At 38.1% G+C, this 23694-nt stretch overlaps 2 protein-coding genes across 4 annotated transcripts; both read right to left on the bottom strand.

Annotated features, from left to right (window-relative positions):
• Positions 1-2762: 2762 nt before the first annotated feature.
• On the bottom strand, positions 2763-17002 carry lsr (lipolysis stimulated lipoprotein receptor). 2 transcript variants are annotated; one of them, XM_010790390.1, is made up of 11 exons: positions 16793-17002; positions 15114-15443; positions 12468-12587; positions 12121-12177; positions 10595-10741; positions 9912-10106; positions 9637-9693; positions 9050-9166; positions 6493-6787; positions 4417-4888; positions 2763-3509 (listed from the first exon to the last, which is right to left on the bottom strand). In XM_010790390.1, exons 1-11 carry the CDS (start codon positions 16830-16832, stop codon positions 3474-3476), a joined length of 1866 nt encoding a protein of 621 aa, XP_010788692.1. In that variant the 5' UTR covers positions 16833-17002; the 3' UTR covers positions 2763-3473. The 2 variants fall into 2 exon arrangements, with proteins under 2 accessions (XP_010788692.1, XP_010788693.1); XM_010790391.1 differs by lacking the exon at positions 12121-12177.
• Positions 17003-17608: 606 nt separating this feature from the next.
• Positions 17609-23059, bottom strand: LOC104962007 (uncharacterized). Of its 2 annotated transcripts, none has more exons than XM_010790388.1 (10): positions 22978-23059; positions 22507-22537; positions 21089-21516; positions 19898-19951; positions 19403-19708; positions 18945-19058; positions 18498-18545; positions 18348-18388; positions 18107-18122; positions 17609-17958 (listed from the first exon to the last, which is right to left on the bottom strand). In XM_010790388.1, exons 1-10 carry the CDS (start codon positions 23018-23020, stop codon positions 17927-17929), a joined length of 1113 nt encoding a protein of 370 aa, XP_010788690.1. In that variant the 5' UTR covers positions 23021-23059; the 3' UTR covers positions 17609-17926. The 2 variants fall into 2 exon arrangements, with proteins under 2 accessions (XP_010788690.1, XP_010788691.1); XM_010790389.1 differs by having other exon boundaries at positions 19403-19705.
• Positions 23060-23694: the final 635 nt, after the last annotated feature.

Genomic DNA, 23694 nt, shown 5'->3' with positions numbered 1-23694 from the left:
GTTGGAGCTCTGTAAGGAAGTGGCAGATTTCTTCCGGCTGTGTATTTTTAAATTCTTGCGCACTCGAGCTGGTTTCTCCAAAATTACCTACCCCACCTTTAAGCTACATGGAAAGATGACAATATTATGACCTAAATAATACAGATATTAAAATACTGAACTAACTGGAGATGAAGTGTACAGGTTAAATTGTTTCCACTTTAAAAACAAACTGAACCAGAAAAAACTACAATTTTCCCTTTTTGAAATTGTAAATCTCCTCTTTAATGTTTAGAAACCTAGAAAGTGTCCCTCCTGGAAAGATAATGTGTTTAGTGACTGATGGCAGGTTGAATTACATGTTGCATGCAGTCCTTTGACACAATAGGACATAATACATCTCCTGCTGTCTTTATAATACTGTGAGCAAGGTCTATAAACAATCTCTAATGTATATGCAAGTGTGTTAAATAATTGACTTTAACAACAACATACTCTCTCCAACAGACACATTATATTTAAAGGGGAACTCCACTGTTTTCAAACATGAAGGTTGATTCAGTTGAATACAGTACTCCATAACGCCAGCAGGGCCAGCAAGATCCAGCCTTTTTGGACCCATAGAAGTGACTGAAAGAGATGATCTAAGCCTCTGCTGTGTTTATTCTGGTTCTTATGTTTCCCCAAACTTTATCGAAGTGCACTAAAACACTAAATCTCAGTAATGCCTCCTCAAATGAAATTGAAGCAGGTGTCTCTCCTCAGATTACAGTGGAGGAGCAGTACGTCTCGTAAATGGGTTTTTCTTTTCTGGAAGTTGATCTACCTCAGAGGCTTGGAGCAGCACTATAAACTGAAACAAGGTCCATCAGGTATCAGAAGCCTTGCTGTGAACTTGAGGGAAGCAGTCTGTGGTTAATAAAGTATTGAAAAGTCCCTCACAGCGCCACCATGTCCCAAGAAAAAAAAAATATGTATATACTATTACACTGACAAAACTGCTTAGACTGTATGTGCCATGTCTGTTACCTCCCTCTTACTAAGTGTGTTTCATTTAACTTAAAATGTTTAATAATGAAGAGGCTTGGGTGTGTAATGCTTGTATGAAGGTGTTAAAAAGGATAACATACTGGACTCAAAATGGTGGTTTCTATTAATGGTGAATGTGGTGAAACTGAAATAAAGCCTGTCTCTGCTGGTGATCAAAATGTCAGAGCTGGATGTTTATTGCAGTAATTTTCTGCTACATTTATCTCATTTTTAACCTATCTAAAAACCTATCCAAAAACTTTTTAAAGCAATGCTTATTTTTAAGAACAATTTTAACAAACTGATCAGCATCACTACAGTTCATGAAAGACGATATTGTCTTTTCAAGTGATAATTTTAAATATTTGATGTGATACAAGCCTTAATTATGTGCCATAAAGGACAATTACACAGTTGTGTTGGATCTATTGATGCATTCCCACACTAGCGTTGAAATTCTTTGATCATGTTATAAGAAATGCTAAATGTTTATTTATTTCTATGAATTAAAAAAAAAAGAGTTGTGTGGGATGCCTAAATGTATATACTTTCTTAAAAACAGCAACTTCATAGGCTGGCTGGACTCTTTTGTAGGCTTGAGCTGTTATGTGTAATACGTATAAACAAAGTCAGTGTTAATGTAATCACAGAAAGTTTGCTATTAGCTGCAAACTTCCTTTGGTGAGAAAAATGCAGAAACAGGATAAACTAAAAGCAGAAGCAGAACACACCCTTCTGTCTAATGTGGTCATCCACAATGTTCGAAAACACATTCAAACCACCAGGAAAACCATCCGTCAGTTAAAGAGACACAATATATTTCAAAATGACTTCCCCTGTGCGAGCTGCATGTCACAACGGACAGCGTGTGGTAATGTGGAGATGATCAGCACACACCTTGGACTGTGTAACCATCCTTTAGTGTCAGAGACATCGGGGTGTTGATCAACAGCAGACGTATGGCGTGAGAAGACGGCCATCATGGAGAAAGATCAAAATGACTGAAGCAGAGGATCATGGGAGTCCTGAAAACGAAATAGTGGCATTTTATATAATTACATTTGAACAGTTAAATAACAAAGCATGAATGATTGGCATTCTTACCTGTTAAGTAACTTGTAGTGAAATCTTGTTTCGGGTCAAAGTGATACAGGGCAGAAGCAGTTTTCACACCATCATTCTGCTTCTTGTACACACAGAGCAGTAGTATGTTCAATACTACCTTAAATACAAGAATGACTGTAATGATGCATGTCAAATCACATATAAAGAGGCAACTACAATATGAGTGGGCAAACTATAAAATATGGTAAGAGAGAGAAGTCGAAACAGTAATAAAATATAAAGACAAGTCAATAACTTTGGAATTAATCCCATTTTTGCAAAGTTTAAAATTCAAATGCATGCCGATATGTTGTCAGAGAACTTTTGATTTAACCTCTTAATTGAATTAATTGTTCTTGCTCATGGTGATAGACCTTCTACAACTTTTAGTTGAAGTAGTCAAGTACTTTTTTTCAGAGACACATAAACAGAGAACACAGAAATCCTCATGTTAGTAGGAACTGACGATAATATCATGAAACAAATGATATATACAGAAATCCCTGAGCCATTTAATGTATCTGTAATTAAAGTTTATAGTCTTAAACACAGTGTATTTTAACATGCAGCAGCAATGATCAACTGTGCTATTAAATAACACACTTACGTGATGGTGTCATCTAGTGGTACAATTATGCAAGTGAAATAAATGTCTGGCAAAGACCTTTATTGTAAAATTAGGTTTCATCACATCACAATAAACATTTGAGTTCTCAGAGTGGATTACTGGTTAACTGTACAACATACTGAAGGTTAGAAAAGGGAAATATTGTGTAAAGAAAATAAAACCAAAAATAAAAAGGTGAAACACAAATTCTAACCGAGACAGTTTTGTTCTCCAGATTTCTAAATACATTGAGCTCACTCAAACACAACAAAAAGCAGATAAAATAAAATCCTTTAAAATGTACATCATTTTTCTTATAAAAACTATTCATTTTATCACAAGTAAAAAGCCAGAAAAAAATCTATAGACCCCTAAAAATCTAAATAAGTACACTGAAACGACATAAAAGGTAAAAACGTTAAAAGTTGAAACCAATTGGGACATGTTAATCGTCAAGATGTAAACACATTTACAGAGAATTGTTTATCAACTTGACTTTCACATCTGCAAGTTAAATTCTGTACACTCTAAGGCACTTGTGGCAGCCACAATGTGTAATACATGAAAAGGCACGTTACATATCATCTGTGCACCTCTTCCCTGATAAGTATACTTATACATTCAGCATTCTAGTTTAGTGTAAATTATGCAACATCAAAAAATCAGCACATCAAATTAGCAGTGTATTCATATTTACAGTCTCAGAGATCAACTGGTCCATCATGGGACAGGTTGCTCCTGTTAATGTTGGTTTTTACACCACAAGGCTCTCCCTGCTCACAGCTCCATTCTGCAACACAAGGAAAAGGCTCATTTAAATATGAGGAACAACAAATAAATATCCAAATTTGATTGGAGGTTGGTGATTTTATAGATTAGATAGGAATGAGCTTTACAGAGCTTTGACTAAACAGGTATGAGTAATACCAGTTTAGTCAAAGCTCTGTAAAGCTCTTTCCTATCTAATGTTTTTAATGTTTTTCTGGGATTTGTTGATAAGGATCAAATTAAATATGAACCGACTTCAGCTGTAGCCTAAGAATCTGCACAGAAGTCCCAACTTGGATTATAAAAATCCTACATTTTTCCTTTTGCCTTTAAAAATGTCACCGTTACAGATTGTGGCTCCTGCTTAAAAGGAAAAGGTAAAACATGTTGAAGTCCTCTTTATAGTTTACACGTTTCGCTTGTTGTAATGTTTCCTCCTGCTCATGTACTTTCATCAATATCAGTGATGGGGACAAATCCCAAAAAAACCTTACATGCAAAAAAATATGAGGCTTAAGCTTTCCCAAGTTATTCAAATCAAGTAGATATCTTCAAAAGTTACGGTTGTTTTAGTATAAAAAGGTATTATTTCTGTCCACTCACTACAGCTCAACACGGAAACACAAAAAGGGGATTGTAAATATATAAACTGTAACTTTAGATTAGGATATTCAGTGGATTTCAGTAGCTCTGAAGCCTCAGATAAACATCACGTAAGTCAAAAACAATTTGAATTACATTAGGAAATTGCATCTTAATGGAAAATATGAACAAGAGGAATAATCAAAGCAACCAAAACTGGTTTCAGTGTTAAGTTCGATGTTATATCTGCTTTGAAAATAAACTTGAAAGATGTGAAACTATCCCCCGAGTCATCCTGAAGCTCACAGTGCTTTCTTGTGAATGTACAGAGTTGTGCTGTGACTCACCTTGCGGAGGTTGCTTTTCTTTGAGGATGACATACTTTCATCGTCACTGTACGGTGGCGGTGCAGGCGGTGGGTAATCGTCACGGCGGCCGTGGTGTCCGGAGGCCGGGACCTGGGGGAGTGGGGGGGGCCCGCGCGGCACCCTGCCCCGGTCCGAGCGGTCGCTCTCGCTGTCCAGGTGCTCCCGGCTGCGCGCCCTCTGCTGCTCGCCCATCTTCTTCCTCTCCATGGCCTCTCGCAGGAAGTTGTCATCATAATCTTCTCGCCTCCCCCTGGCGTTTCCTTCAGGGCGGCGATCTCTCTCCAGGGCCATCAGGTCGTCACGGCTGCGACTGCGTCTCCCTGGGAGGCCGCCGTAGCCACCGCCGCCTTGTCCTCTCCCACGGTCTTCTGGGGAGTAGTCACGGCGCCGGCGGTCTTCGATGTCGCGGTTGTTGCCGCTTCGGGCGCTGCTGCTCCACCCGTCATCCGAGCTAGAGAGACAGAAAAAAGCACACATTGAGAGGAGGAAGAAACGTATAAAATATGATGCTCCGCCATTAGAGCTAAATATACTGTAGGTTAAACCTCAGTGTTGTGTTCTCCGTTCCAGCTTAAACTGTGCCATAGGTTTAGCTTTAATGCAGATTCTACGTCAATCAGATCAACTACTGTACCTGTGCTGCACCTCAAAGCTAAGCTATACTGTGTAATGTGTGCAGCATTATATAAGGCTACTCAATTCAATGTGACATAGTTAAACTTTACTTAAACTAAAAGACAATTACATTCTCTAAGGAAGGTGCTCATTTGTTGGTGTTATGCTTAATTCTCAAAGTGTGTCCCCTGTATTAGATCGGTACATTGGATCACCTAGGAAAATATATGAATATATTATGAAAAAGAAATTCATAAAATACTGTTTGGACTGTTCAGCTGTAATGGAAACTTGATTATATGAAAAAAATCTGTGAATATAGCCTCTAACGCATTTGGAATCATTAAATGGTTTAAACAGATATATGTGGTTGTAATACCTGCAACACGATAAGAACTTGTATTCTAAATTTGGACATTACCTATCCAGAAACAAACCTTCCTGTACCAGCACAGCAGAGCCAACATGGTTGAACATTACTTTAATAATTGCACAATCCCAAATGATATCCAGTTGAATGTTAATAATCACCCAGATGTTAAAACCTGCTCCTGAAACAGTGCCTGTGTGTTTCACTTTGAACCAGCCGTGTATGAAGTGACTGCGATGACCCCAGAGACCTGTTGCCTTGATACTGTTTGTGCAGTTTCTTGGCTGGGAGCAGCAGAGGGGCCGTCCTCCTACTTTGCAGCACCCGGACAGAGTTCCTGAGATATTTAGCTAATCCTGCCCACACTCAGGGGAGGGGGCCTCTCTTCAACAAGAGAATTGTGTCTTTGACCTCACATTAACCACTGCTTTACACAGAATCATACACCACTGATTCTGACTTGAAAACCTCATTGTTACTTTACTTTCTATATACCTTCTATTATTGATAGGTTTGGTTTAAATCCCAGGAACTAGTCTTAAAACTGTAAAACGACAGAGAATAATTCGAAAAACATGCAAAACACACATAACAATAATTTCCTAATCCAGCCTGGATCAAATACAAGAAAAAGAGTTTAAACAAGTGTTCACAAGTCAGTGCCTTTAACAAAAAAAAAAACAAAGGAGGCCGTCCCTGTTTTAGTTCACACGCTCTTGATAATTATCTTATCTAGAGAAACAGAGACACACTCCACTCCAATGTCTATTATCAGCTTTGGCTAGCTTTACTGGTCGGATGGTGACAACATGACCACAAACAAGAACCGCAAAACATTTCAAATTGTGTTTTGCTTTTCAAATGATTATTCTGCTTGGTGCGAAAAGCTTATTTATTGGCTCCGTTATATCCAATTTGAAGTAAATGTGAACAGTCTTCAATTCTTGGAGTCAAAGCTCAGCGACCCAAGCGAGACCCTATAACCCCAATGTTCTGAGATTCAACCAAGGTAAATAAAAAGAACTCCAGGTCCTGGTGACAATAAGGAGATGTTGCTCATTGAGACTCACCCTCTCCTGCCTCTGAACTCGTCTGGGCGGCGGGGCGGGGGGTCATCGCGGCCGTTGCGCCACCCGATGTCGTCGAGGTTGTCCATGGAGCGGGCACGCACACGGTCCCCCATGTACCCTCCACCTTGACGCGGGTAGTTGTCGCGGCGCTGGCCTTGCTGTGAAACACTGCTGATGGTGCTCATGGCTTCATCCCTGTCGTAAACCGTGGCCAGAGGTGCAGGCTGGGGGCGACCCCCGTGTCCCCGAGGGTCCAGGCCGTCGTGCAGGGAACTGACTTCGGTCATATTATCCACTTCAGGGGAAACAGAGACAATTGTTAGGTGATGCTATTAATTGAAGTATTCATATCGTATACTGCAACTTGTATTCATGCATTTTATACCCGTTTGATTCTATATTAGCTTGTTTTATGTTTATTTCATTCGGTTTGCTTTTTGATTGTTTTGAAATGCCATTTTATGATGTCGTATCTCGTAATGCTCCTTATGTTTTTTTTATTTTTGTAAAGTACTTTATATTGCCTTATTTTGAAAGTTGCTATATAAATAAACTAGCCTTGCCTTGCTTAAGAACAGAATATGGTGGTGTTTTGGTGAAGGATAAGACATTTAATGTCCCATTAGGACAAAACTCATGTTAAGCCCCTGTCACACTGTCCCGAAATTGACACCCGATGGACACACGATTAAGGAAATGTTCAAATTCGGCTCTGATCGTAAAAACATCGGGCCATTCGTGAGGGCATCTTAAAGGTCACATGTCATGGCAATTTCAACTGATCATAATTCCATTGTTGAGGTATACTAAAATAGAAAAATATTGTGCAATTTTCCAAACTCACATTGGTTTCGCATACAGCATCTCTGTAAAGTATGTGTATTCAGCAGTATTCACTTTCTCCACTAAACGGCTCGCTGCAGCTCCTCCCCCCGCCCCCTCCCCCCCCCTCCGTGATTTCCTTGTTTAGCAATACACAGCCAAACACAGCCAAACTCAACCCGAACACACACAAAGTCACACCCGAAATAAAAACAATAAGTGTGGCTTGATATTGAGTAAGAAAAAGGTTTATAGGTTGATAAACGCTGTGAGAATGGGTCTGCAGAGAGAATTTCGCGCGATCCCAACTGTCTGTTATCAGCCTGCAGCCAGGGAGGAGAGATCAGCAGAGCTGCATGCACTGAGTGTGTGTGGATTGGTCAATTTGGACCAATCAGCGGGGGCTTAACGTAACGGCTCCGCGATCGTAATGTAACGGCTCCACGGATTGGCCCATTTAGTTCCGAAGTGCTTTCGTAAGCACGTACCGGAAGAATCAAATGGATGATGACGTCATGATGACCTTTCTCCAACGAGGCGTTTTGGGGAGGTATTTTCTGTTTTAGAGTTTTACTCGCTACAGGGTGTACTTTGAGGGTTTTGACTCTGCAGACCGTTTATATGCAGAAAAACCTTCATAACACACAAGGGGACGGGTAATAACGGGAAAAGCATGACATGTGACCTTTAAGCCATCGTATGACCGCCGGTGGAGTTTCTCAGGCTCCGGCAGCAACTTCGGGAGCGGTGGCAACATCTTTGGCATCACAAAGCATTGCCGAAGGACCTTGTGAAGGTTCATTTTCGTGTTGACTTCGTGTGTCCATTTTGCCCTTCGTAAGGCATTCGTGAGGGCATCCTTAAGCCATCGTATGACCGCCGGTGGAGTTTCTCAGGCTCCGGCAGCAACTTCGGGAGCGGTGGCAAAATCTTTGGCATGCCAAAGATGGCTTAAGATGCCCTCACGAATGGCCTGATGTTGCTACGATCAGAGCCGAATTTGAACATTTCCTTTATCGTGTGTCCATCTGGTTGTTTTATTGCACAACAAAATCATGTAAACATATTATGTAAATAACCCAATTTGTGTTCTGTGAAACTAAAAATAATATAATATATTATTTTGAAGGCGAGGAAGTTGTTGTTGCTATGGAAACAACATGACGGAGAAAACGTAATATCTTCTACATATAAAGACGGAGAAAGTAAAGAACAAAGTCGGAAAATATCAGTACAGTATCATAATACTTTAACATAATTGTTTGTGTTACTTTCGTTGCAGTTGTATGTCTTAAATGTAATGTAAATGTTGCCTTCGTGTGTGGTTCGGGGCCATCTTCGTGCGAAATTCACAATTCCATATTCGTGTGTCCATCGGGGGTCAATTTCGGGACAGTGTGACAGGGGCTTTACAGATAGCTGGAAAAAAATGATCCCTGAGCTACTAATTTTAATAATTTCTCTAGATGGCATTTTAAACATTAGTAAAATTAGAGCATATGGTCTAATAGACGTCCTAATGGTTGACAAATAGTCCCATATGTTGGCGTTTAGGAAATGTATATTACAGGGAAAAGTCAAAGCAAAGAAAGACTTTTGTTTGCCGCAACAGATCCTAAACTAGACGCTGGCCGTGGCTAAGTGGCTGCCTCTTAACTCTTGACAGCTTTCACCAGAAGTATTATGAGTACACAGTGACTGTGACCAGAGTAGCAGGAAGTGATCAGTCACTCACTGCGGTTGTAGTTTCCGGGTCTGGATGGGTCCATGTTTGCCAGCTCCTTCTCCATATAGTAAATGGCACGTGTAGCATTACCATCGGGGTCTACCTGGATACGATACCCACTGCGAGCTGATGAGAAGGAGAAAGGGAAATCAGATTTGAACATTGGCAGCTTGATGCAGATACACTAAACCAATGTGCTTTGAACATAACTGCAGTCAAGGTGTGGACACAATGGAGTCAGATTCCCCTTTAATACATTAGTATTTTATATATACAGTTTATAAATATATATATATTTACTATTTAAAAAGACATTGTTTTTCCTTTCATGTGCATAAATCCTGGGGGAAATCAGAAAAAAATACCAGGATGATATTGACAACATAATCGACATATCTGTTTCAAAAAGCCACCTAATCTTTTATTTAAAAAGAAAAGTAGTATAACAATGGGATGCAACTCATCTCAACAATTCTAGTAGTGAAACAACAATGGTGAGACATGGAAACTCCTCTTATTATTACAACAGTAGACTTGTGGAAACATCTATAAGTAGGCAGGATTTGTGGTGGCAGGGCTAGAAAAACGTTACTCACTGTTGTCCCCCCCACCGTCTTGGCCATGCAGCAGAGGCACCTGGGAGCCCTGTCCAACTGCAAAGACACAACAAACACATTTAAATTAAGATTTAAGAAAGCTGAACTTAAAAAAAACAAGACACATAACTACGGTCCGAGGTTGGCACACTCGCACATTAGGGGATTTTATGTCATTATGAAACTCAAATGTGTGATTTCTGCTGACTCAATTCCCACACAGACAGAAATGACTAACCAGCCGCTCTTATATGAGAAGTTAAAAGTACTCTTACCAGAGCTAGCGGCATCGTATTCACGACTGTAACCGTTATGGGGAGGTGGGTACCCGGCTCCGTTGGGGACAGGAAGTATGGGCATACCAGGCTGACCGTATCCAGGCTGACCGTACATACTGCGAGCATAGAGGGTGGGAGCATACTGACTCATGGGAATTCCACCTTTCTTCACTGCTTTTCCTGCCTCGTACACTGGGAAATAACAGAGGACAGCTGGTTAGAGTGGAATAAAACATAACTGTATGTTACAGCAGAAATAGCTCATAAGTAACTGCTGAAGGACAAAGCCATTTTAAGGGTCCACTTTAAGAAATAGTGGGAAATACAACTAAATGTTTATTGTTGCAAAAATTAAATTAAAATTATCATATTTGATATGCCTGTCCTTTAGTTTTTGTACAATTTAGCATGTTTAAAATGCAAGTCAGCTTCATAACATGCCCTTGTTTAAAGTTAAAGTCAAGCTTGGTACAGTTTGACATTGTTAAATGTTATCGGAGAGCTTAACCTTATGGACACAGTTGTGTGTGAACATTACTGAAAGACATAGAACATTAAAACCGTTTGAGAAGTTCAGAATAAGTGCTGACATATGTATTTCAAAAAGGATTTAAAAAGTAGATCTGCTGTAAAAGCAGGACAAGAAGTTCAGTTTCATTGGCTTTCCATGTGGTACTCACAGGCCCGTGGGCAGCAGCAGCGCTCGGGGCAGCAGGGGCAGCTGATGTAGCAGCAGCAGGTGTGCGGACAGCACTGACACCAGCAGATCCCGATCAGCAGCAGCAGCAGCAAGAAGCCAAACACCACCAAAACAACCAGGAGCCAGTCTGTGTGGGAAATTAGATAGATTTATATTAATATTTACATCACTAAATCTCCTTTAAAGAGGACATATTATGCGAAATGTAAGGTTCATATTTGTATGTTGTGCCTATACTGTGATATATACATGCTATAAATGCTCAAAAAGTGCTTCTTTTTTTTTTTTTATACTGCCTGTGCATGGGTCAACTACATTGAGTTGTCCCGCCCCTTCGCCTATCACTGGAGCACAAGCCAATAGAAGCGTTGTTCCATAGTGATCTCACTATGTTATGGAAGTAGACAAAGAGTTAAATCCTTTTTGAAATAAATATTTTAGCCTTTGAGTACCATTTTCTTCCACAAAAACCTAAATATCACACTACAGCAAAGGGAAAACCCAAAACGCATGATAGGACCTCTTTAACATGTCAAATAAAGCCAGCATATAAGAAAATATTTTCCTGAACTGCAGAATTATTTGTCAACAGAATTTGTGAGAAAAAAGACATGAGAATGACTAAAGGAATGGGAACTCTTCTCTTTGAACAGAAAAGTTGGATTTTTGTTAAACAAGTGGAAGCTGTCTGTGTTGGTATGAGATATGATGTGTTGCTTCTTGTTTGTAAGTATAAACACAGATTTTATTTATGTTATTGAGTGTTCAGATCAACAAAGCCAGCTGGCTGCGGTGGTAATTTTCAAAGGTGTTGTGAAACCGGTAAAGCAGGTTTTTTGTTGTGCCCAGGAGGGGAAGATTTCACTCTGCGTGTCAGTTCAGGCAGCACATGCCACAAAGCAAAGAAACAAACAGTAATGGTTGGGGGACAAAATGTCAGTTTAAATGAATCAACTCAAATGGAAAACCTTTTTGTTGGAATGTAATATATTCTGTTGCCATGTACACTGATAAGGAAATGTGTGCTCAATGCACCTTTGTTTCAACTAGGCAACTACAGAAAGTCACACATGTGAGCCATATTAAAGAGAGAGAGAAACAGAAGTAGATAAGGAGGGAGTGTGAGGTAGAGAAAGATTGTGTGTAAGTCAAGTATCATACGAGCAGAACAGTTAAGTTTGCCTAACCGCATTATTACCTTCTACCATTCTCGCCCACAACGGGATGTTAGAATGCAGGGCGCTGAGGTTAGATGAGTCATACTTTGTACGAAATCTTTTTGAACTAGGATTATGACCTTTGGCCAGAAATAGTTGTGTATGTCTGAGGCTTTAATTGCTCAAATTCAAACTCACAACCTGAGTGACTTCAAGCAATGCAGCCAGGTGGTTGTGTTTGAAATGCTTCCTTTCATTTTTCATCTATAGCTAGTGCTTATCCTCTCTGTCATACACCTCTACTGTGGGACTACAACATGACTGAGCTATATCAAGGGGTTTGTACTACCTTCCATAACCAGCAAGTCAATACCAGGCAGCAGGTCAGTAGTATTTGACTTTCTCTCTGTGAAAGAAAGATAAAGCCACAATTACTTTAAAGTGGTCTCGGTCAGATTTCTACTGCCTAGAGCGAATTACTTTTAAGACTCTTCCTGCTGGTGGCAAATTCCCCCTCTGTTGAAGGTACTGTACATCTGCCCATACGTCACTAAGTTACGGCCATGTTTATTTTTAAACTCTTAATAAAGTAAAAACCTTTTTGTGTGTGCATGGGTGGAGGAAAGTAAAGATAAGGGGAAGTATAGAGAGGGGAAAAAAACAAATGTGACCACATGAGCTCCAAATGCAACTTACCAAGAACAATTAGCTCTGTGTAGTCTTCCCCGTTTCCGGAAAGGTCCTGGGCGGAGACCACAGAACAGACGTAGACACCGCTGTCGCCCCATGCCGTCTGCGCGATGTTCAGGTCTGCATCTGTGAGGAAAAAAATAGGTCCATGGGTTTGATTTGTTGTCTTAGAGAGGCTATAGTATTATTATTTTTCTATTGTTACAATCATAGAATAATGGGATCATATAATCCTTGTTCAATTGCAGCTTTAGTACAAGAAAAACATACAATAAAAAATATACTCATGCCCATACTGACAGTGTATTGAGCTTGTATGCACTCGTACGGTTTTTCTCATCTCACCTGTGTTTTGATAAATATAACAAGGATAAAAAATGCACTGCTCAAAATCATTTATCTTTTGAATAACGTATTTTATAAACACACTATAAATAAATGTCACGCACATTTTTAAATGAAAAAGGCTATGCTGATCTACACGAGTTTATATGTGTAAATATTGCATAATGCAGACAAACTATTATAATGTGGTTGCATGCGTGTGTGAGAAGTCAGAACACGTCTGAAAGCAGGCTGTGTGAAGTACAGACAAATATCTTTTCAGTTTTCAGTTTCATCGTGACTTGGAGTGAAGATAGGGAGAAATAATAATACGCCTCTGCACTCTACAATGTGATGTCTACAGTTTCCATGTAGCCTGAAATAAACTCATTCTTCACCTAGTAGCAGATCTGGCAGTTTCCCCACCGAAATGTGATGATGCATTACATACATAAGTTTGTAGTAGTAAGTATGAATGCAGATTGTTACCAATTTACAGCTTTTATAAAAGGCCTGTCGTACATTATCATGATACTTTTCATTCTGTCCTCTGGCCCCTGCTACGTCACTGAGCTGTGAACTTTGACCTAGGGGTTAGCTGAGTATCAAAATCACAAGCATGTTTTCTGGCTCGTTGTTTATCTGTGGTTTCAGCACAGTGCACTTATTCAAGTCTCAAGGCTTTTATTATGTGTGCATAGCTACAGTGTTTGTATGACGATGACAATCTTAGGTCACAAGCTCCTCCAACAGTGCAACACAATAACACAGATAAAAGAGTGCAAGTTAATAAAATATAATATAATATAATAGAAACAGTGCAGAATAGTCTATAATATACAGTAATTGGAATATTGACATATGAGTTAAAGCAGTTCCTCCTGCTATCTCCCGCTCAGACAAGCCTGCTCCATTTAGTCCTATCAGATCGCGGCTCATTTGTAAACAGACTCTCACAGCCTAGGTGTGTCCTGTTAGTTAACCCTTTACTGGTTATATTTGAGTTTGTTTAGCAAGAATTGATCACTTTTTTGGAGAATGATTACTACTTAAAATGTGTAAGTGCTCTGCTATGCACCAGGTCTTCGTTTAGTGATGGTGTGAACCTGCACTTTATCCAAGAGCGATCATGCCTTTGTCAATAAAACCCTACACTTTTAAATAAGTTCTTATAAAGAGATCAGGTTGGCAACTTGACTGATAACTGTCAGATCTATGCTACTGTGTTAACCTTACTCTAACCTCATTGTTTTTATGTCTGTTGTGTTTTATTGAGCAGCTGTTATGTAAATTGTGTTTTTTTTTACTAGTATTGATGTTTTTTTAACTTCCTTCAGCCCTGTTAAGACTTTGCAGATTAGCCTTTGAAAAGTGCCAAAGTGGTGATTATGATAAAGAAAGGAAATGTTTCACATGCATGGTGGCAGTATAAATAACCCTGGATAGCTTTTAAAGCTGATGTTAGTTATTAAATTAGAAGGAGATCATTATGTCAGCATTTCTGTCCTATTAATACATTATTTTCTCATTAGCCTACCTCCAAGGTGGGTATGATTCAACGGCCTATTACAAAATATCAACCTGAACGTTACACTGGGCCGTCATAAATCCACCAGCTTCTCTTTTTAAGTTCCCCTTGAGATTACTGCCCCCGCATTTAATTGCACGTATTTACAAAAAGGACGGTGACAAATACATCTTTGAATGTTGAATCTTAATTTAGTCACATTTGAATCATCATATCCAAGCAGATGTACACAGGTATGATAGTGACAAGTCACACAAAGCTCTGACATAGTAATAAAACTAGTGTTTACACGCTTTACAGAGTCAGATAATGACAGAGTAAATGTATTTTAATCACTTACCTTGGCTTGTTTGTCGAGAGGGAAGAAGTATGTTAATTAAAAACTGTTTAAATTGTCATCATTAGCCTTTAAACTTGTGTCATTATAATGACTGGTCATAATGTAAAAATTGGTCATAATTTCATAAAGCCCAATTTTCTCTCTGTCTTGTTATGTCTGACCAACACTAAAACCTCAAAGACATCCAATTGAATATAAAGTCACAACAGGGAAACTCAAACCAACATATATTTCTGTGAAAATGTGAAGATTAAGTGATTATTATCAAAAAAGCTGACAGATGATTTTCTGTTGATCGACTAATCGCTGCAACTTTTCTGTTAAATTAATAAATACTTTTATTAAATTCATCACAACTTATTACTTTTAATAAATTAAAAGTGAAAGAAATGTATACCTGGTATTTACTATATACTGTAGTATACTATGAGATATTAAGTGTTAACTTTGATGAACTTACTGTTCTGGACGCTGATCTTGCGCCCCTGGTAGTCTGAACCGAGGGTAACGGCAGCATTTTGTTTGGACGCCACTATGCGCACCGTCCTCTGGGAATCGGCACACTCGATGTTGGGGTCATAGTTGGGGTTGTTCTGAGACAAGATGCTCTCCGCACTGCTTGGACTAAACGCAGCCTGGATGGGGTCCCGGCAATATGATTTGTACTTCCACGTGACAACAGGAGACTGAGTGGCGGTAGTCTGGTAGTTGCAGTTAAGGGTGACGTCCTGAAAGAGGATGACGATGTATCTCTTGGTGGGGCACTGGACCGAGATGGCCATGGTGGACTCTAGAAAGAAATAGTGGAGAATTAAAAATAAGAGATGGACTGGTAGATAATGATTATTATTAGCAAAATGTTACTGACATTTGATAATTTATTTATGGTTTCTTATTACTCCACAAAACCCCTAGGGTGTGGTATCTGATTAACAGTATTTCCTCACTGCTAGTATCACTGAGAGTGGGTGTAATGAGTCACCTCAGACTGCCTCTGTTTTTCAGCCTGACCATTACATCCAAGTATGAAAGCTATGAATACTTAGGATGCTCTAAAAACAATGTAGTTACAAAGCCAAGACATGTATTACAATCACATTTCTGGTTTGTTTTTCATGGGAATTGTTGACAGTAAGAAAAAACGGATTATTCCCAGCAAGGCATATTTCACAGGAGGTGATCACTTTGCTGTAGTGGCTTCTGTCTGCTGGGACTTCTCTCTCAACCAGCGACATTATAGCACATATAGCATGAGAAACATAAAATGATAGGCAGTGCGATGGTTTTTGACCACCAACCAGAAAATATATCCTAATTATTTCTATTATTTCAAGTTGTTCGAATCTTCTGCAGCTCCAATCTACTAAATAATGGTATATATGCTTATTGGAGTTATGTTGTACTGCCATACAACAAATAAAATACTAACAAATTATTATCAGTTTTAATTGTGAAGGGAGATTCTAGGTATAACAAAACAACTACCCACAAGAACAAACTACAAGTGAAGAAATACTTAGATAATTTACTTTAGTAAAATAATCCTGAATTCAAAATGTTACTTAATTAATTGATAAATCTATCCATCAAAAGTAAAGCTACTAAAATACAAACTGGCTCCTATCAAAATACAATTTTGTTTTGAATCAACAAATGCATGTAATATAAATGTTTGAGTTGTTCAATGAGGAGATAATGTAAGATACCATGTTTACTACAGGGTATTAGTAGGCTACTATGGTACAGCATCATATTCAAGCACGTCACTTGTGTTTTTAGGTAAAAAGTAACAAGTGGCTTTAGGCCTAAGTGTCAAATTGATGTGGAGTAAGAGGTAAAATATCTCCTCCTGACATTGTTTTCTTGAAGAAGAAGCATAGAGTAGAAAACGTGCTTGTACTCGAGTAAAGTGTCACACCAGGTGGTTATATGGTTAACATATGTCATTTGATAATTGTATTCAACATTCGTATACATAGCATTTAATAAACCCTTGCATGCATAGGAACCCTTTCTCAAACTGTGACAAAACTGATATTACCACAAAATAACGACACTGCGAGCGGCTATTTATCAAGGGAATTTTTACGGAAGAGGGCCCACCCTGTTTTGCAAAAAAAGAAAAACAGGCCAACTTACCTGTTGCCACTAAAGCGGCGATGATTAAGGTCCAGAACATTTTGAATCCTCTTTCCTCAAGGTGTCAGTCGACTTATTTTAATATTATTTCCTTAGAGACTTAAATAAAACTTCGTCTTATGCATAATATTGAGCGCAACTGTACTTTTCCTCAGCCAGGTAGTTTCAGCTCCATTTTGTGTCTTTGTAAGTTGTCGGCGAAGGGGAGTACCTGAACGCCCCACGGAAGCAGAACAGCCAACAGGTGAGCTTTCAAATACAGGTTGTAAAACACAGGGGTGTGCAAATGATTTTGGGTTATTTTTTTCATCGACTGTGGATACATTTGACACCAAACACCTGCTAATAAGAGAAACATATCGTTTTATACGGAACCATCCCTTTCTCAACAGATGTTGTAATCGCCCAAATAAAAATGTAACCAATAGACGACCTTTAACCTGCCCGCCAGTTGGTACGACCCAGACACTGATAAGATGTCAAAGCACCATTGTGTGTTAATGTTCAACTCTCATCGTGTGTGTGCGTGTGTGTGCGTGCGTGCGTGCATGCGTGTGTGTGTGAGAGAGAGAGCTGGCGTATGGCCTACTTCCTGTAGGTGCGACGTTATTGAAAACTGCATAGGACCACGTTTATAACAACTTAGAAGTACCTGTACTATAGGCTACTGATTATTCCCATGTTTATTACCTTATACTCCACTTTATTTAATTGACAGCTAGAACCACAGGTCACTTTGCAGATAATGAATTCACCACAAACACTTGTTCCTTTAACTTTAAATAATGACAGAACCATTTGCTGTTCAAAGCAATTTTTATTAAGACAGCGGATACATGTGCATTACGCCATTTTTGCAAAAAGCTCTCTTATTTCTACATTGCTAGCAAGCACAACTGAAACCAGTTTTTAGAGGTGGGAATTCACTAAGTACATTTACTCAAGTATTGCACGTTAAGATACTTGTACTTCAATTGAGTATTTCCACTGTATCCTACTTCAAAACATATATTATTATGAAATGCCATTATATATTACCATTATTAAGAAAACAATCAACAGCTAAATGAATAATAAAATCATTATCAGTTGCATCAGAAATGCCTCCAGTGAGTCCACACACTTCCTCTTTCCTCAGACTTCTTCACTGTTGACGCATTGAAATCCTATTTGAAAAGAAAAAAACATGATTTTAGTGTCAAATGTGAATCTGTTGAGTGAACAATATTCCCAGTCAACTCTGAGCGTCCTTTATTTTTGGAGTTAATATTATAACACTCAGATTAGAGATTTTTTGATATTTTACAGACCTACCTCTTTTTTTGTAGCACTAAAAAGAAAAGAAAAAAAAGCAATTTAAAAAGCGAAATGTGACTTATTACATTTACAAACATTATACATTGTTATCCTTTGAATTTTGTAGAATAGACTTTACTTGGAATATGTAAGACCTAAAATATATTCAATGGCTCGTGCAGAAACTCGATTTGATGTAATTCAGTCTCAATGATTATTGAAAGTTGGGTGATTATTGAACATATTGAGTCAGACTTACATGATAGGAGATCCCCAGCGCTGCCAACACGATCAAAAAGCCTGAAAAATAAAAACACATATAGCTGTCATGTTGGATCATCATGTCAGGCCATTCAGCTTATCAACAACCATATTCAATTGACCTTCAGTGCTATTGTTAAATACATACCAAAGCTACAAATCAATCCAAGATGTGCATTCACAGTTGAATGTTCACCTAAAGAAAAGAAGAAGCAATTCAACTGTTAATAACCGAACAGAAATAATTTAAATCAAAGTAAAATACATCTTTGTTGGTTGTTGTTACCTATCTTAACCTATGCTGCCTATATCGGTTGGTAATAAAAAAGACTGTTTCAATCAAAACTGAAAGTTATAATCTCCATTATGGTAGGATTTGATGCAGGACTGCGTATTAATGTTACTAAAAACTGGTGTGTATTATCCGTCAAGGGGTGAGCCACTTTAAAGAATTACAAACATAGACTGCCTCGGCTAACTTCATAGAAATACGGTTAATGAAATAAGACATTACACAACATGGAAAAGGGCACAGTCATGCAATTTAGCCATACAAATATTAAATTGACGTTTAGTGCTTTGATTAAATACATACCAAAGTTAGAAATCAATCCGCGACGTGTGCTGTCATGCACATTTGGATTTGGTGAGACATTAGACAGTGAGACACTTGGTTGTGAGTTTGTGCCAGGGGGCTGCAGCTTTACACCTGAAGAAAAGAAAGTCATTTAACTGCTAATGAACAAACAGCAATCGTTTGGCTCAAAAGTCAAATACAAAACTGATTAGACAAGACAAGATGCAAGAGAATAGTTGGCTAATTAAGTTAGCTAAATAATTACCTGGCAGAAGCCTTATTTTCTGTTGTTTTAACAATTCTTAAATTGTATATTTTTCAATATGTATTGTATAGTTTTTGCAAAATGTAATATTGTTATTTCAATGCTGCTGGAACATTATGTTTATGCAGCCCCGATGCTTAAAAAACCTCAGTGTGAAACTAGATGTTTAGGAAAACAGCAGAGATCATGTTTAATACAACTGTATACGCACATTTTAAGGAGATGGTGCCAATGTACATTCCATTGCCTTCTACCAGGTTTATTTGTCCGATGTGCTCTGAGCAGAAGATATTGATGGAAGAAGACAGGTCCAGGCACACAGTACAGTTATCACCAGGTGGAGAGATTTCAGAGCATCTTGGAAACTTTGTATTGTCTCCTTGGTAAATCTCTTTGGGATTAAGGTAAACCCGGGAATCATATATTGTCTTCAATTTACTGCATCCGTCCTTGTCCTTGCAGGTATAGCATTTGCCTGCGGTGGGGTGAATGTCTCTACATTTACAATCTTGATCTGCTGAAGAATGAGCCCCATGTCAGAGAGTATATGAGTCTAAAACATTGTGCATTAAAGCAGTTCTCAATGTTCATTCAAATAAAAAATATTTCGGCTCATATTCAATGCAATCAAACCTAATTAAAGAAATACATTTAAGAGTGCTCTGCACATAGTGTTACATTACTAAATCCACTTTTCACAACATACCAGAAGAGCCCTCCGAGACACCAACAGGCATGAATGCAATCACAAGTAGTAACACTGAAAAAAAACAGAGAAAAAAAATGTAGTTTTCCTCATCAAATGGTTGTATTACAGTTCATAAATGAATGCATATACCTGAGACACATAACAAGTATACACTCAGTGGACACTTTATTAGAAACACTACATGCAACACAAAACAATATCCACTGCCATATGGACTGTACTTATATAGCGCTTTATCCAGTCTTTAAGACCCCTCAAAGCGCTTTACATACTACATGTCATTCACCCATTCACACCCATTCATACAGAGCAGTGTACCTTACTCTAGGACCTAACATTCACACACATTCACACACCGTTGGCCATGCCATCGGGAGCAACTCAGGGTTAAGTATCTTGCCCAAGGATACATCGACATGTTGACTGCATGGGCTGGGATCGAACCCACAACCTTCCGGTTGCAAGACGACCATACTTCCTCACAGCCACAGCCATAAAGTTGTGTTGTCTAATAAATCACTTAAACTCTATTTATAAATGACCATTCCAACAAATAAAATGCACTTTAAAGTGCTTTAATAGGACAATTGAGTATGTTAAGAGTAATACATTATTAAAGTATTTTGTATTGTGTTTACAAGAGGAGTTAATTTTATTCTATGTTTTAGTATTGCGGTCAGTTAGTGGATGTGTTGTAATGCATTATATTACATTATAAGCGGAGATGTTTTCTATATTCTGACCCTCTTGTCTAAGTGAATAGAGAGGACAGTAAACATTTGAAACATTTCTTAATAAACGTATAATTGAAGTAACACATTCCTGACAATACCTAAACCTAAACCCCAAACCTTAAGAGGTCTTTGTAATGAATGTATGGAATAGCTGTTGTTTTTAACTGTAATATTTGAATAGGTGTAGGTTTCACATTTTACGGTATGTGCCTATGTATTTACATAATGATAAGAGTAATGATGAGAAATATCCATGATATCCAATTAATTCAATAAAAACTATCAGAGGAAATAAAAAAATGCTTTGTACAGGCGCGATAAAGTAGCCACTGAAAAAACACTGCATATACATGTGCACATTATTCTATACAATTAAAATAACTAAAATTGAAATATATTTTCAAGAAATGCATTTTTAATCATATAAAATGAATACAAATGTAAATGTAATTACCTTTCCAGTGCTTTGAAGCAGTTCTTCCCTTGCTTCTCCCTTCTCTGCCGACCAGCGTTTGACCTTTGGGTGTTTCAGGGATTTCCCCAGAGTCCATCTTAGTGCAGCTTTCATCTCCTTCTACCTCTGCATGCTCCTCTGTAATGGCTGTCTTGCCGGATACGATCTTGACAGCTTCCTCTTCTGGGATGTTGTCCGTCACAGCTTGGGTGGGCGGTTTTTTGAACCCTTCTTCAGCAAACACAGTGTGTGTTTTTGGACCAGTAGCATACTCAGACACTGAGGTGTGCGACCATGGGACAACTGTGCTTCTTTCCTCCTTAGGAATTGGTTTCACACAGCTGCCCTTATCTGCTACAGGCAGAGGCACACTTCCATTGTTATGATCAATGAATGTGTGCTTCATGTTGGAGGAGAGGCCATCCTCACTGTATTAAAAAGGGAAATAAATCAAAAGAATTAAGATATATAATGAATCTCTGAGATGGTGAGAAACCAAATGTTGGTCCCCCTGTCTGTGTAACACAAATAGAGGAATCAACAATAAAGATGACTTTGACTTTGACTTAGTGTAGGAAAGTACATTTACCCAAGTATTGTACTTGAGTACTTTTTTGACATAGTTGTACTTTACTTGAGTATTTCCATTTAATACTACTTTATACTCATACTCCATCACTCACAGTTACTATATATGCTGATATGGTATAAAGCAATGCTGTACTACTAGTCTACCCAGTATAAAATGCTGTTACATGTATAAAAACAGGATAACATGATACCCATAATAATATAATACTGTGAAAAGATCCATTCACAAGTCATTTAACTTTTGACACTTTACAGTCAGTACATTTAGCTGATAATGCTTCTGTACTTTTTATTATTCTGAAATGGGTCAGTGTGCAGAATTAGTTATTTTACTTTCTGTACTTCAAGTATATTTTACTTTGCTTTTACTTATTGTGGAATATTTTAAGACCAAAATAATTGTACTTTTACTTGGGTTAAGGTTCTGAGAACTTATTAACAGTATATATATATAACCTGAAATCATGAAAACCTGATATTCAGATTCAAAACATTTACCAATAAGATCTACATTTTCCAAAGACTCTGTCTCACTTTAAAGTCAATATAAATCAGAAACGCACAGTATTACTTCAAAAGTAGAAACGCATATTCATGCACGCAGGCCATAAGACTGCTAAACTCATGAGCTTGCACCATTTTTATTGTTTTGTTTTATGTCCTATATATATGTATGTTGCATTGTTGGAGGAGCCTGGGACTTGTTGTTTAATCCATATCCACCTAGCTGTGAATATGACAATATAGCCCTTTGAACCTGTTAACATGTTGCACTCATAATGTTAATAACAAGGTTGAGGTCAGGAATTGAAAGAAAAGTCTCATACCCGCTCTCCTGGGTGTGTAGGCCCTGGCCACCTACAAGTATAAGACATAAAAACAGTTACTTATAATAGTTATCACTTACAAAACTGATAAGATGCACATTAAAAAGTCATTGTTTACATACACACACAAATGATAGGATTGTTGTTGATAAAACCACATAACAGGAACTTCCTGCGTAGGAATTTGATCACCGCGTCACAATTGCTTATCATGTTGTTTTTCTAAAATTGTAACTAACTAGCAACATTTCAGATTAACAAATATGAACACAATCATTTCTGTGGTCACTGAAGTTAACAAAACTTGTAATTTGTTTAAAAACGACATTAGCTTCGTCCTTAGAGTGCACAGGCCGGTTTGCATGCTCGAATGAATGACTCTTGCAGCAGGCCTTAAAACTCAGCACATAAAAAAGCTGGTCTTTCCCACTAAATGCATTTAAATGATATAATTCAAATAAAGAAACTTACTTTGCAGCTGAGGTTGGAGAAAGTCATTGTTTGGTTTGGTCATGGTTTTGATTTTAAAATGATCAACAGAGGCTAAGATGTTCCTTGGTAGTGACACGAGATATATAATGGCCACACCAGGAAATGCTCATGGATTCCAGTAAACGTCACCATTAATTTGTAATACATGATCTCCATCTGGTGGAAACAACATATCATTATCTCTATTGAAGTACACTCCACTCAGCCTGATGCAGCATGTTTACCGGGGGAAAGTGTGTTTGTTATGTTTGCATTTACTGGTGTTTCGGGTGCTCTTATTCCTCAGAGGACAGTGGATTTATACAAATAAGATATTCTTTAAGAACCATCAAAATACATTTAGCTATAGATTAACATTTGCAACCAATCGGATTCAGAAGTGAAAGAAAGATCCATCCTATTTCTGTTCATGAACATGTGAACATGACCTACTTCTCAGGGGTTTTTTGCACAAATATTCATTGCAGTTTAAAGTAAACCGTGTCCCAATTTCACTGAAGAAGCATCAAGTAAATTAAACTAGCATGATAAACCCTACACTGCAATGTTTCTGTGGTTATCACTTTGTTTGTTTCTTGTTTTGCACTATAGACAAAGAAAAAAATACAGAGGTCAAATAAAAACACATTTAAATTAATAAAAAATGCTGATTCCAGTATGAAAAGTGCTGATTCCCAGTGAAATTCTAAACCAAAG

The sequence above is a fragment of the Notothenia coriiceps genome, unplaced genomic scaffold (genome assembly GCF_000735185.1).
Source record: "Notothenia coriiceps isolate Sejong01 unplaced genomic scaffold, NC01 NC01_scaffold00034181, whole genome shotgun sequence".
Lineage (NCBI taxonomy): Eukaryota > Metazoa > Chordata > Actinopteri > Perciformes > Nototheniidae > Notothenia > Notothenia coriiceps.
The sequence above is the reverse complement of the archived record's forward strand: the minus strand, read 5'-3'. Positions and strand labels throughout refer to the sequence as shown.

Excerpts from the sequence above, each read along its gene's own strand:
- lsr (XM_010790390.1), bottom strand. The coding sequence starts at position 16,832 with ATGTTCTGGACCTTAATCATCGCCGCTTTAGTGGCAACAG. Across the intron at positions 12,588-15,113 it reads CAAGATCAGCGTCCAGAACA|ATGCAGACCTGAACATCGCG; the intron begins GTAAGTTCATCA and ends TTTTCCTCACAG. Across the intron at positions 6,788-9,049 it reads ACCCGGAAACTACAACCGCA|TGGATAATATGACCGAAGTC; the intron begins GTGAGTGACTGA and ends TTTCCCCTGAAG.
- LOC104962007 (XM_010790388.1), bottom strand. The coding sequence starts at position 23,020 with ATGACCAAACCAAACAATGACTTTCTCCAACCTCAGCTGCAAA. Across the intron at positions 22,538-22,977 it reads TCTCCAACCTCAGCTGCAAA|GTGGCCAGGGCCTACACACC; the intron begins GTAAGTTTCTTT and ends TTATACTTGTAG. Across the intron at positions 19,952-21,088 it reads TGCTTCAAAGCACTGGAAAG|TGTTACTACTTGTGATTGCA; the intron begins GTAATTACATTT and ends GTTTTTTTTCAG.